The sequence below is a fragment of the Neofelis nebulosa genome, chromosome 3 (genome assembly GCF_028018385.1).
Source record: "Neofelis nebulosa isolate mNeoNeb1 chromosome 3, mNeoNeb1.pri, whole genome shotgun sequence".
Classification (NCBI taxonomy): Eukaryota; Metazoa; Chordata; class Mammalia; order Carnivora; family Felidae; genus Neofelis; species Neofelis nebulosa.
In genome coordinates, this window is record NC_080784.1 from 129,600,628 (window position 1) to 129,615,374 (window position 14,747).

Sequence of the window (14,747 nt, forward strand, 5' to 3'; positions counted from 1 at the left end):
AGTTAGCTAGGATTTTGAGGCAACATTCAAGGTTAAAGTCCACCCGTAAAGCCTTCTTTGATCACTGCTACCAAAAATTCAACACCTTCTTCATTACACATCATTTGCATTCACTTTGCACCATTCACGAGACTTAACACACTATTTTCTCCATTAAAAGGGTCATAAATATTTTACCTCTTTTGTTAATTGTAAGCTTCTTAAAGGCTAAGACTACATTCTGTAAAACTTTTTATCTCATATTTTGCATTGCACTAAGCAAGTGAGCAATGAATATTTCTTAAATGACACAGTTTTTAAAAAGCTCAACACTTCCTAAACTCTTTCAAGCCTTTTAAAAATGTCTTGAATCAATCCATTCAAATAAAGTTTCCACATTTTTTTTTTTCTGGTTTCATCCATTTACTTAGAATCAAAGACTTGAGTTTTCTTTGTTAAGGAATTTAAAGTAGCCTTTTATACTGTGCCCTTAATCATAATTAAGTCCTTTTGAAAAAAGTGTTTCTCTAATTAACTGGATATAGAAACCTATTCTTTTTTTTCTTATTTTTCAAGTATATTTTTATAAGCAAAATACATCTTCAATAACATTTGGCTCCAGTAGGCTGACTTATTTCATCCACAGATGATGCTTAATCCATTCTTTAATGAAAGCAATTCCTGATAACCAAGATAAAAGTCAAGTATAATTCCAATGTTTGAACTTAAAATGATGACATTGATGAATGGATATGTAAATACATGTAGCCCTCTTCAAGGTAGAAGGTATTTGGATAGCTTGATGTTTATTTTGGACTCTAGCCCAGTTCTTTACCAGCAAGATTTATTGTGAGTATCAAAGTGAAATTTTCTTTTATTAAGCAAGAGTATTACTGGAAATAATTTTAAGGATACAAGCAGGGTGATTTTTCATGAATTATTAAATTAAAAAGTAAGTCAAAAGCAAGTGTATCATCAGAGTAAAATACTTTTTTTTTTTTTTAGTATTATTATTTCTAAAACAAACCTGCTTCTAACAGAGGACTCAGTCATACATTGCATTTATAGTCATCTTATTTACTCAAAGGAAAATAGTGGAAAAGAGAATAAGGGACTTCAAATGTATGTAAACGATTCTCTATGACTATGAATTTAGTGTACATTTTCAAAAACATTTACCTTATCAGTAATAAAAATGTCTTCTCTTCTAAGAATTTCCTAACTGTAATCCATGTAAGGACTTGGAAACAAGATGGCAAGGGATTTTCTTTCCTCATGGATATTTATAATGAGAGAGTAAAAATCTCATTCTAATGTTGTAAAAAACTTTCATCAAAAATCACTTTTCTGTTCTTTATATTATTGAACTATTCTGACAGGACTAACTAAAAAATGTCCCCCACTCCCCGTGCCAAGAAAGATTCACAGTTTAAAAATTAATTATTTCAAGTTATGCTTGAATGGAGATCATAAGGACACCATTTGAAAGGTCATAAAAATAATAGATAACCTGACTGGAAAAAAACTGACAAAGGCATACTCAACATACTGTTTCCAGAGGCAGAGTTTACTGTGTCCACTAAGGAATCCTGTCAGGGAATTTCAAACTTGTGTCCCATCTTTACTTTTACTGATGAGCCAATTATGTTTTATTTTCTTTTTGTTTATTTTATTCATTTCAGTTTTGGTCTTTGTTCTGTGATCCCTAAATAATATGAACTAAGCAACAAAAATAAGGATTTCCGTCCTGGAGACAAGTCTGCTTCTAGAGAGTGCCATAGACTTCTGGCTGAAATCTACCCGTCAAGTTTAATTCTGCTCTGGCTGCCAAAACCCCATGAGACCTTTGAATATTTAGGGCTAAATGTAACTGCCACTTGCTCTTCCTCCACAGGAGCTTTATTTGATGCTTTCCAGATTTCTGCCATACTGTTTGTGCACATTTCTATTGATGCCACTTTCTGGCTTGCTCTTGTTTAACTTCTCCAATATCGTTGACAATTCTGGGTAGATGATGACAAGAAAACCATTATTTTTAAGTGTTTATTTATTTGCTAAGAAAAAATAAGTTGCGCTATAGAGGGTGAAATCGTCTTGATTTTTTAACATAAAAAAATAAAAACTAGATCCATCCATACTGAATGGAAGATAATCTTCCGAGACTCTTCTTTAAGGCAAATCTCTACAGAAACATGTTTCAAACATATAATTCTTCATGAAGACCTGCTAGCTTTATCTCATTTGATTATATCCATCTCTATTCCCCCTAATGACAAAAATTGGAGAGAAACTACATTTGAACATCCTTGGGTTCAGTCAGTTAGAAAACATTCATTCAGGAAAAAAAAAATATAGCTATCATTTTTACTTACTTTTCTTAATGTAACACAAGTAAAAATACTGAAACAAAGTACCTTCTCCTTGAATTGCAGGAAATTTAGTGCAAATGCTTTGTTTCATCTTGGGAGGTTATATAAATTGTCTTTATACCACTTGGCATTTTGTGGAATTTCATATTGTAGACAATATGCCATGAGAACTATAAAGCAATATAGTCTCAGTGACTCCAAAGAGTGTAAGCATGTAAGCAAGATGCGTCAGATTTTGGATTTTTTGGAACCAAGAAATACAAACAGGCATTTATTTTCAATGTTCCAGGATCTGTCCAAAATGGTGTTTTATTATTACATAAAGATATAAATGTTTTTTGTAAAGGGAGAAAGACATTATTGTCTTTATGACTTCTCATTATTTGAAAAATCAAGATATATTAGAGTTAGATTGCCTTTAGAAACATTTACAAACTGAGCATTAGGAAGAGGTATTTTTTAATTTGACTTCAAAGTGATTTAATATAGACGACGGAACTGAAAGCCTTAAGGAAACTTTTTGTTCTTCCTGCTAGATATTTTAAGATTATGACAGAACAACAACAACAACAAAAAACCAGATAACAATGGATAAGTTCCTTGAAGTTTTTCAAGATTTAATTAAGTTGCTTGCCATGCAAATACCAGCATACAAAACTCACGCAAATCCCAATCACTTACCGTATTCACTATCATAGAATATGATGAATTTCTGCCAGGCATATTCTGTGACCACTCTCAGGATAACGTCATTTAAGTAGACAGGTGGGCGAACAGAGAGAGTGTAGTCATCATTCCTGTTGCTCCGGGTGAGTCCACAGCCACTCCTCGGGGTCCCAGCTGTTGAGCGCTGTATGAAGAGGTGGGGGATATGCATGGCATCTGCCAGAGACTGGAGGGAACCTGCCGATGTGCAGCCAATGGAGCTGACCAGGGCCAAGATGCCTTGATTCATAAGTTCACAGGCTGTAAGAAATCACAGTAATATTTAAATGTCTCTGGGTTTCATATAATTTCCCTTTGGGAATAACTGTGAATAAAATTTATGGACTTATTACACAACTATGGATTTTTTTTTTTAATGAACATGTCCATGAAGAAATCCTCAAATTAAAAAGTGCTATTGGGATTCAGCTAACAAACTGTCCTTATTAGCTATTTGACCTTGTACAAATTATTTAGCTTTTCCTGGTCTCAGTTTTGTCATCTGTAAAGGGGGCAAAATAGCATGAATCTTGCAGGATTATTGCTAGGATTGGAGAAAATTCAATGCCTGCTATTTGCCTTTCACATAATAGGCACTCAAATTAGTGACAGCTATACTTTTATAATTATCAATGTATAATTCAGGCAAAAGATAATTCCTCACTGAGTAAATAATACAAGGTTTTCAAAAAGCTGATAATATGTAAATTGGTGAATGAGTGAAAAAGAATATGAAAGGCCTACATATGGAATTTCTGGCCACAGAAAAGAGCTATTCTGGTATCTAAAGCTTTGATAGCACTTTGTCTCTCATTACACTGGAAAAGTGAAAATGTTTTTGTTCTTTTCCTTGACAGTCAGAAAACTCCTGGTCAAATCAAATACTAAGTTTCAGCAATTATTTCATTCACTAAATTTCATTCTGGTTTCTAGCTGTACAATTTCTAATCTCTACTATATGATTTATGATCTCTGTTGTTTTAATTTCATTTTAACTACATTGTGTATGCATATATGCTTACTTCAAAAAATATTTAAAACTGGATCAAATATAAATTATAAGCACATATAAAGACTCAGCACGTAAAGCAAAAAAAGTTAATAACTCTTAACTCCTTCTTGTTTTTAAGTAATCTCTACATCCAACGTGGAGCACAAACTCATGATCCTGAGACCAAGAATCATGTGTTCTACTAACCAAGCCAGCCAGGTGCCCAATTTTTTCTTTTGTTTTCCTTTTCTTTTCTTTTCTTTTTTTTTTAGCTTTTTAATTTTTTCATTTAAATTTTAATTTTTATATATGTATTTTTAAAGTAAGGCTCTATGCCCAATGTGGGGCTTGAACTCACAACCCTGAGAATAAGGGTCAGATGCTCTACTGACTGAGCCAGCCAGGAACCCCTTAATAACTTGTAACTCATTTAATAAGTCTTACTAAGAGTTAAGAGATCTGAGAGATCTTATATGTTAGTCTTTAAGAGCAAGAGATTAGAAATAAAATCAAAAGTAAATTCAGGAGGAATCGAGGTAAAATAAATTCCATTTGAGAAGGTCAGTAATTATAATTGGCCCAGGTATTATTCTGGATTTTAGACATTCTAGGTATAATATTCTCAATACTTACACATTATTATAATCTGTTTTACAGAGTGTTTGAAACATAGATGATAAGTACCTCTATGTAATTAATTGGCCAGTTAATGAAGGCTGACAAAGTGTAAGTTTAGAAGTACTATACTAATGACATGCACATAAACACCAAATACATTTAATTATGATTAATTTTAAGCCAACCAGCACATACAAAATAAATTAATAATTAGCAGGGACATTATTTTCAAGCATAAGACAGGTAATATGATTTCAAATAAATCTGAAAGATAGCATCAGGGATGAATGTTTCTTAGACCATAACAGATTGAGATTGAAGTTTCAGTAAAAATGATAGAACCTACTCATGTTTGTGAATTCAACATTTATAAAAGCTATATGAATTTATAGTTACGCTTCCAATGGATTTAGGCATAAACATTGGTCAGAAGTTTGTTTCATTATTGTAGGAAATAAGGCCACTATTGATTGATCTATCACAAAAGTTATAAAGTTACATATAACAGAAGTTGAGATAAAAAATTCAGTTTAAGTATTACATTTGTCAAATATGAAAACTGTCTCTTTTAATCTTCATTATTTAGAAATAAAGCTTTGAAGTCATATATAAATCATTATTTAGCATATAAATTTGTTTTAGTATATACTCTGTGACTTCCTCAAACCAACTATGTTACTTCCTATTAACCTCTGTTAGTAATAACACAAACTAATCAAGTATTAGAAACAGTTGTTATTATTATACATGCAAATGTGTTATTTTTAGATTATTTATCATTTGGTATTATCCATCCTACTACACATATAAGCAAGAATAACTGAAAACTCCCTATAAAATAAAAACAGGAATCATCAAATTTGCAATAAAAGCCACACAAGGGGCGCCTGGGTGACTCAGTCAGTTAGTCTGGCCTCAGTCTGGCCAGGTTGGGCTCAGATCATGATCTCACGGTTCATGAGTTCAAGTCTTGTGTCGGGCTCCGTGCTGATAGCTCAGAGCCTGGAGCCTGCTTCAGAGTCCATGTCTCCCTCTCTCTCTGCCCCTCCCCTGTTCACCCTCTGTCTCTCTCTCTCAAATAAATAAATTATATTTGAGAACAAAATCAGCTTTAACTGCTATGCCAATTATGACTGGTTGGTAAGCTGGCATCCTGGAACTCTATTTTGAGAAAGATTTTGAGACTTAGCAAGAAAGAGTACCAAAATCATTGTGTTAATTTTCTCAAGGAAGAGACTGGGAGAGCAGCAGCCTGGAAGTCTTAGACATGCATCCCACTTATAATATGAAACCCTCTATTGTTCACAGTTGTCAAGAAAGCATACACCACTCCCTTAAAAAAATATAAGTCCCAGGTCTCTAACTCATTGTCTAATATGCTTTTTACCACAGCAAGCAAATGATATTGGTACCCTTAAAATTTTGCTTGACAAAGGAAAAACAGACATAGATTTCCATAGGGAAAAGCTTAATTGGAGACTATCTACTGCCAACATTTGGTAAAAATAGGTTGATCCACTAAAGAGGGAAGGAACAGTCAGTCCACACACCTAAAAGAAACTGAAGCTGGTTCAGTCAAAACACAACCATGGTTGGGTACATAAGAAAATGGGCCTACAATGCAACCTATCAAGGCTATATTTGACATCCATTTTGTCAATATAAAATGTTGGTTGAATAAGAGAAGATACAAATTTATTTGCTTTGGAGGGTGACCATTCATAGAGTCCTATATAAATGTTAGCATAAAAAAGAAATTAAAATCCTTCCTTCCTCCTTCCTCCACCCCTCTTCCTTCCTTCCTTCCTTCCTTCCTTCCTTCCTTCCTTCCTTCCTTCCTTCCTTCCTTCCTTCCTTCCTTTCTTGTTTTAATAACTGGAATTAAAAACACTTTCACCCTTTCAGGTCACTCAGCAGTTATAAAAATGAAGTTCTCTGTATAAATGTATAAATTTAAGTTAAATGATATTCTTTATGACATTCTAAATGATTTTTTTATCTCTGAAACTAATCAGTTTGAGTCTTATTTTTCTTATTAAGTAAAATGGGATTAAAAGTAAAATCTATATAGGGCCTTGAAATCAGTTACCTCAAGGAGAACTCAGTGAAATATTTTTGGATAACACCATCTTTCTTTATTCCCTATGATATATTTTCTAACTTATGTATATTGACCAAATTGCCTCAATTTATACTGAGGAATTTTATAACCTCTTCCAGTGATTTTAAATCACATAAGGACTTTAGCACACTCCATTCATATATTTATTCTTCAACACACATTTGTCAACTTTAAACATGAGCCAGGACTTCTCTGGAGATAAGAGAATGCATAGGCAGATTCCATTCTCAAAGATCTCCCAATCTATTCACCATAGTGTTTGTAACATCTCCCCTGTGTCAGAATTCAAAGTGGAGATTTAAAAAAATACACATATCCGCTCCTAGAAGTTTTACTTTATTCATTACAGGCTAATGTATTTGCATTATGATGTATCATCTCACTAGTTCTGATGTGTAACCCTTTCTGTAAAACATGAGTCTGGTGGGTTGTAACTGCAATACTCTTTGATGTGATTGTTGGAGAACATCTAATATTTGTTGGTTTTCTTTTACCTTTTTCCCAATAATACTGCTGACAATATGACTGTAACAGGGGAGTGGAATTTTCCTATTTTTCTAATTCTGTTAATTTGCAAATGGGGGTGAAATACAGGGAAAGAAGATACGTGGAGTTAATAAGAATCATTGTACCCCAAAAGGTGATCCGTATCTTTATTTTATTCCCAATAATAAACTAAGAAGTTTATTCTTGGAATGAATTTCATTCTTTCAAGTTCCTCCAGTTCAGATACAATGTACCATATTTCTACAATTTTAAAATGTATGTAGCTTCTATATTTTACCATTGTCTGAAGTCAGGGCATATTTTAAAGTTGATCAATACACTTAATATGATGGATTATTTTTCTTGAAAAAAAAATCACTAATCAATATTGAATTTTATAATTAGTGAACTCATAATTAACAAATTAAGGTAGGCTTCCATTGCAGATAAGAAAGATTTGTATTGTTTCTACAAAAGCTGAATTTAATTTAACTTTTTCCTATTTAATTTATTAATGAATCACAAGTCCAGTATTGATAATTGCTTTCTCCTCAAATTTTTTTTGTTTGCCAAAAGGCACGTGACATTTGCTTCCATACTTGTGAGAATATAGTAACACAAGGCACTTTCAGCCTATCCAGACATTTAGCAATCTTTGTAAACATGATTTTCAGCAACCATCTGAGAGGTGGTATATAAAAAGTATTTTTTGTATTTGACTCATCATCAATGTAGTTTGCCAAAAATATCATCATTTGCAAAAAATTCTTCTATATAAAGATGGTCCTTATATATAAACACTGTTACAAAGTCCAATCTAATTATAATTACCTACTTAGGAATTGAAACTATAAAAAAAATTCATTTAATCATAATAAGAAAGCAGTAAGACATAATTTCTTCTTAAAAAGAATATAAATGGCTAAAATGGTTGATTAGCAGCCATCAAATGAATTCAACTGAGTAATTTTCAGTCAACTATTTTTTTAATCATCTAAAGCCAGTATGAGCCTCTCATTTGTGATCTAAGCCTGACATGGACCTAACATTTAATCTAGCACCTATTATAAGTCATTTTATTTTTGCATTTACATTTCATAACAACACTGTACAGAGGAGCTATTATTCTCATTTTCAATTAAGAAACTGGTTAAGTGAAATTAAATGCATTGCTCAAATTCATACTATTAGTAAATGACAGAGGTAGGATTCAAATCTGGCACAGACTTGACTGCCAGGGCCACAGAAAACCAAAAACTCACGGTTTTCAAACACAAAGGCAATATAAAAAAAACTGTAAGTCATTTAACTCACTACAAGATCCAGGAAATTTCAGTCTCTTAGATGTAAAAGAGAAAGGAATAATAATAATTTTGATACCATTCTTTTTTTTTTCTCTCTCTCTCTCTCTTTGCTTTTCGGATTAATGCAACAATTCTGTATAGTTTCAATTCCAAATAGAAAGAATATATACATAAAATTTCAACAATGGTGAAAAAAGCTATTAAGAAGAACCTACAAAATATTGGGTATACTCTCAATCCATCCCTAAATTGGTTCCACTAACAATGATGTGATAAAAATGATATAAATAATAACCAAACATTTCTTTATCTTTGTACAGTTGTTTGGAATTTATAAAATGTTTTCATTTGCACTTATTACTGTATCAGAATGTAGCTATATTTGGATAAAATTCTTATTTTCATTCATGTGACATTTAATTGAAGCTCATTCTTACATTTCCAATAAGTAGTTGTGACAGTCTTAGAACACAGATTTTATGATGCTTACTTTACAACTCTCCAATTACATATTTTCATAGTCTTCTATTTATGGAGATTTGGATTAGTCTCCTCTCTTTGTTTTTAAATTTCTAATGTTTATTTATTTTTGAGAGAGAGAGACAGAGAGAGAGAGACAGAGCATGAGTGGGGGAGGGGCAGGGGGCAAGGGAGACACAGAATCTGAAGCAAGCTCCAGGCTCTGAGCTGTCAGCACAGAGCCTGATGTGGGGCTCAAACTCATGAACTGTGAGATCATGACCTGAGCTGAAGTAGGGTGTTCAACCAACTGAGCCACCCAGCTGCCCCTAATCTCCTCCCTTTTACTGTTAGTAACAATTCTGTAATGAACACACTTATGTATGTACATATATATCTATATGTTACAAATATAAAATATACATACTATACTAGGCAAGCGCCAGATATTTTAGGATGCAAGGTAATCAAGAATAGGCCAATGGGAAAGACAGAACATATTCAAATGAACGTACAATGACGTACTGAGTAATTGCCAGGCCAAAAAAGGGACCTTATGCTGATAGCTCAAAAGCATTTTCCTAGACTGTGAGTTGGGAAAGCCTTTTATGCAGAAGTGAATCTGCAGTGGAAACCTGAAGGGTAATAAGCAGGAACTAATTAAGTGAAGGGAAGTTACCTTGATGAAAAAGTGTAAGAAAAATACTTCCAAAAAGAAGAAATAGAATGTGCAAAGATTCTGTGGCAGAAAAACTATGGGATACTTGAGAAGGAGAAAGAAGAGCCAGGTAGCTGAAATGCAGAGACCATGCTAGCGAGTGGAGCAAGGTGAGGACAGAGGGCAGGCAAGCAACATGGACTCTGACTGGGTTTGTTTGTCTTGTGTTTATTTGAAGGAGAGCTTTATGTATTTTCAGTATCAATCCTTCATCTGTTATTTATACAGTAAATAAGTGTCTTTATTCTTCTTGCTTTTTAAATTTATGCATAACTTATACAGCTCTTTATAAGTTTTAAAATTATTACATCAAATTTATCAGTCTTTTACTGCCAGAAATAGTTGGCTTCATACCATGTTTAAAAAGGCCTTCTTCTCACAGCCTACAGACTTATAAGATGATCAGTTCATCTAAAACGACATCTTCCTCATCCTCTACCCTGTAGCTGATCATCAGCTGATGAAAGATACAGCAATAACACTTTAAGAAGCCAGATAAGTGTAGAATATTATCTTCGGTTGATACAGGTAAAATTTGATCTTTATCTCCATAATCTCAGCTGCCAAGAGTGAGGATTAAACATTGTGAAGAGAGTGATAATCCATATCATACTATATGTTTGTCTTCAAATTTTTTCCACCATTTTGTGGAAATTTTAGTTATTAAAATGATTATTCTTTTATAATATGGCACATCCTGGAATTAGAGCTGATTATTTCAAGATAAATAACAGAATTTTTAATGTATTCCAGCAAAGTATATTTTATAAGAATAGGAATAAGATCATGGTAACAAGGTATGAAGAACTGTGCGTTTATGTTTGTGTAAGAGGAAGACAGAAAATGGCAAAAAATAATATCTTATATTGCTTTTGTAGTTATTGCCACTTTGCTAGAATATCAGAGCCAAAAATCAGAAGTCATCTTCAATTATTTCCCCTCTCTCATACCCCATACTCCTTCACATCAACTATGGTTGACCCATATTGTTAATTCTACCTCCTGTATATTTCTCAAAACTATTCTCTTTTTGAAATAGTCACTGTCAATCCTTTGATTCAATCTATATCACCACTAACTCAATTACTGAAACTGTCTCCAAGCTACTATGATTTCACAGCCCCCAGCTTAAACTTCCCCCAATCTTCTTCATTGTAAATAAGGATATCTATTTTTAAAACTTCTCATTATGTTATTTTTGTGCATTAAAGGCGATCAATGAAAAAACTGAGAAACTATTACAGAATGGTGGAATCAAAGAAAAATGACAAGTACATGCAATATGGGATCCCACATAAGATCCTGGAACAGAAAAAACAAACACACAAACATTGTTAATGAAAGCTGGTGAGTTTTGAATAAGGTCTGTGGTTCGGTTAATAATATTGTACTGATGTTAACTGAGTGTGCTCAATAACTGTACTATGGTTGTGTAAGATGTTAATATTAGGAGAAGTGGGATGAGGAGTATAAGGAAACTGTTATTTTTGCCATTGTTCTATAAATCTAAAACTACTTCAAAATTAAAAGTTGAAAACAGATAAAACTATTAATAACTTCCAACTTCTACTAGAAATAAGCCCAAACCCTCCACATGGCATACAAAATCCTTAATGTCCTAGCCCCAATCTACATTTTCCTGCCTACCTCCAACTCTTATCCCTTGCCCTCACATTTCCTGCCCTTCCACACACTCCCTTACCACCATGCTAAATATTATTTTTTCAGCAGCCTAGGCATTTATACAAAGTATTTATTTTTTTAAATATAACTTATTGTCCGATTGTTTTCCATACAACACCCAGTGCTCATCCCAACAGGTGCCCTCCTCCATGCCCATCACCCACTTTCCCCCCTCACCCACACCCATCAACCCTCAGTTTGTTCTCAGTCCTTAAGAGTCTCTTATGGTTTAGCTCTCCCCCTCTCTGTAACTTTTTTTTTCCCTCCCTCTTCCCCATGGTCTTCTGTTAAGTTTCTCAAGATCCACATATGAGTGAAAACATATGGTATCTGTCTTTCTCTGTATGACTTATTACACTTAGCATAATACCCTCCAATTCCATCCATGTTGCTGCAAATGGCCAGATTTCATTCTTTCTCATTGCCAAGTAGTATTCCAAAATATTTATTTTTGACATCTTAACAATACTGCTTCTTCTGACTTATGAGTGTGATATGTATCTTCATTTAACAGTCTCTTTAAAATTTTCTAAGCAATGTTTTATAGTACTCAGTGAAATTAGATTTTGCACTTATTATGTCATATTTATTACTAAATATTTACATATCTATATTCTATTGTTAATATTTAATTTCCAATTTTTATTGCTACAATATAGAAAATACATCAGATCTTGAATATTGATTTTGTATTTGAAATCTTATTAAACATGCTTGCTAGTTCTAGTTTCCATTTTTGTAGATTCTAGAGGATTTTCTACATAAACAATCATATATTTAAAAAAATGGCAGTTGCACTTCTTCCTTTCCAATCTGTATGACTTTCCACACCTTATGGCACTGGCTAGTACAGTACAATGCTGGGCAGGCATGGGAAGAGCAGTCACCCTGCCTTTGACCCTGATCTTAGAGGGAAAACATTCAATCTCCGACAATTAGATATGACCTAATCTGTAAATTTTTTTGGACCAAGTTCTTTATGAAGTCAAGAAAGTTCCCTTCTATTCCTAGTTCACCGAGAGTTTTTGTCAGGGAGGGACAGTGAATTTTGTCAAAAGTGTTCTGCATCTATTGAAATGGTCACACGGATTTTTTTTCTTGTTTTTTCTCATACCAAAAATTAATTAATTGATTTATAAATGCTAAACCATCCTAGCAAAGGTAAGGCTAGCTTCATTAGATAGTTGGAATGTGCTCACGTTTATTCAGTTTTCTGGAAGAGTTTGCATATAAATAGTGTTATTTCTCCCTTAAGTCTCTGGTAGAACTCACCAGTAAGACTTTTAGGGAGTGGAGTTTCAGTTGTGAGAAGATGTTTAACTATAAAATCAATTTTATAAATTGAAGCAGGGATATTTAGTGTATTTAAATTCTTTTCAGTGAACTTTGGTAGTTTGTATCTTCCAAGGAGTTTGCCTTTGCATCTAAATTGCCAAATTTATTGGCATACAGGTGTTCTTGATTATCCCTTGTAATTCTTTTAATATCTGTAGAATCTGTAATGATGTTGCCTCTCTCATGCTTGATACTGGTAATTTGTATCATCTCTTGTTCCTAATCAGTCTGGCTACAGGTTTATCAATTTTATTAACTTTCTCAAAGAAACAGCTCTTGGTTTCATTGACTTTTGTTATTGCTTTTTTGTTCCGTATTCCATTGATTTCGACTCTGCTCTTTGTAATTTCCTTTCTTCTGCTTAATTTAGGTTTAGTTCACTCTTTTTTTTAAGGCAGAAGCTGTGATTATCAATGCTAGATCTTTATATTTTTTCTAATATAAGCATTTAGTCCTATAAATTTCCCTTTATGTACTTTAGTAGTCTACTCTTTAAAATTTTTTTAATGTTTTATTTCGTTTCTGAGAGAGAGAGAGAGACCATGAGTGTGGGAGAGGCAGAGAGAGAGAGAGAGACAGAGACAGAGACAGAGAGAGACAGAGACAGAGAGAGAGAGACTGAGTGGGGGAGAGGCAGAGAGAGAGAGACTGTGAGTGGGGGAGAGGCAGAGAGAGAGAGAGAGAGAGAGATAAACTGTGAGTGGGGGAGAGGCAGAGAGAGAGAGAGAGAGAGAGAGAGAGAGAGAATCCGAAGCAGGCTCCAGGCTCTTAGCTGTGAGAACAGAACCCGATGCAGGGCTTGAACTCATGAACCATGAGATCATGACCTGAGCCCAAGCTGGCCGCAAAACCGCCTGAGCTACCCAGGTGCTTTTCATTTATGTTATTCACCTTTTCAACAGGTATATTTAACCATATTTTTCTAGTTTTTTGTTTGATAGTTCCAACATTGGGATATAGTTCAGTCTATTTTTATCACTTACTTTTTCAAAATGGATTTTTTTCCTTTTTGCATTTTTGTGCGTGTCTCATTATTTTAGATGGACTATTGGCTAGCAGGGATTGAGGTAAATATGACATATTGGGACATTTCTCTTCCAAACAGGCTGTTAGTGTGTGGGTGAGTGAATCTAGTCAGGAGTTGATCTGGATATGCATTTTGTTGTTGTTGTTGTCATCACTATGTGCAAGGAACCATGAGCTTCACATTCTTCTAGCAGCAGGTTGCTAATACTTTGTATTTAGAATGGGGCCTGTGTAGTCAGATTTTCTTCAGTGTTCCTGCTCCTCCTTTAGCTTTCATCCGCTCCTTCCCAGACATACCACAGTGGAAATCCCTGTGTGTCCCGGACCCAGGCCCCAGGGTAGACTGCTAGGTTACTCAACAGTAGATCTTTGTGGGTCTGGGCCAACCTCGGCCTCCATCTCAGGCAGACCTTGTGTGCATGGGCCTTGCCCAATGTTGCTGCCCCTCATGTCTATGATAGCTCAACACTACCTTTTATCTTTTTCATGGTGGGTCAGGAGAGAGTTTTCTGCTTCCCTGAATGAGCACACCTCTGCTTGATATCTGTAAAAGATCCCGGACCCAAAATGTTTGTTGATAGAGGGGTAGAGGCTTCTGCTTTGACCTATTCACCAGCAGCAATGGCTCTTAGCAAGCACCCCATTGGTAAGAGGGTTTTTTGCCCTTTCCTCAGCACCTTAAGATTTTTACTTTGTACATGATAAAGGCTGGATATGTGGGTGAGGTATTGTGCCTGGTCCCCTATAGCCAGGCAGCTAGCCTGCAGCACTCCTACACCACGGAGGGGAACTCTATCTGATATCATGCTGACCCCAATGTTCTTATGAGCACTCATTGGAGGTCCATGGCAATAGCTCACAAATGAGTATGAATTCCCCCTTGTGTCTGGGATCCCCAGCTATTCTAAACAAGCACAGTAACTCACACTTGGCCCTTATAACTTCATAAAAA

The 14,747-nt window shown here is 34.4% G+C and overlaps 1 protein-coding gene across 2 annotated transcripts in view; it reads right to left on the bottom strand.

Annotated features, from left to right (window-relative positions):
* The window catches only part of GRID2 (glutamate ionotropic receptor delta type subunit 2), a 1,468,772-nt gene that overhangs the window by 697,629 nt on the left and 756,396 nt on the right, over positions 1-14,747 (bottom strand). For both annotated transcript variants that reach the window (XM_058721904.1, XM_058721905.1), the window contains exon 3: positions 3,030-3,314. In XM_058721904.1, the coding sequence (XP_058577887.1) occupies positions 3,030-3,314 (285 nt within the window). The remainder of the gene's footprint in view (positions 1-3,029; positions 3,315-14,747) is intronic.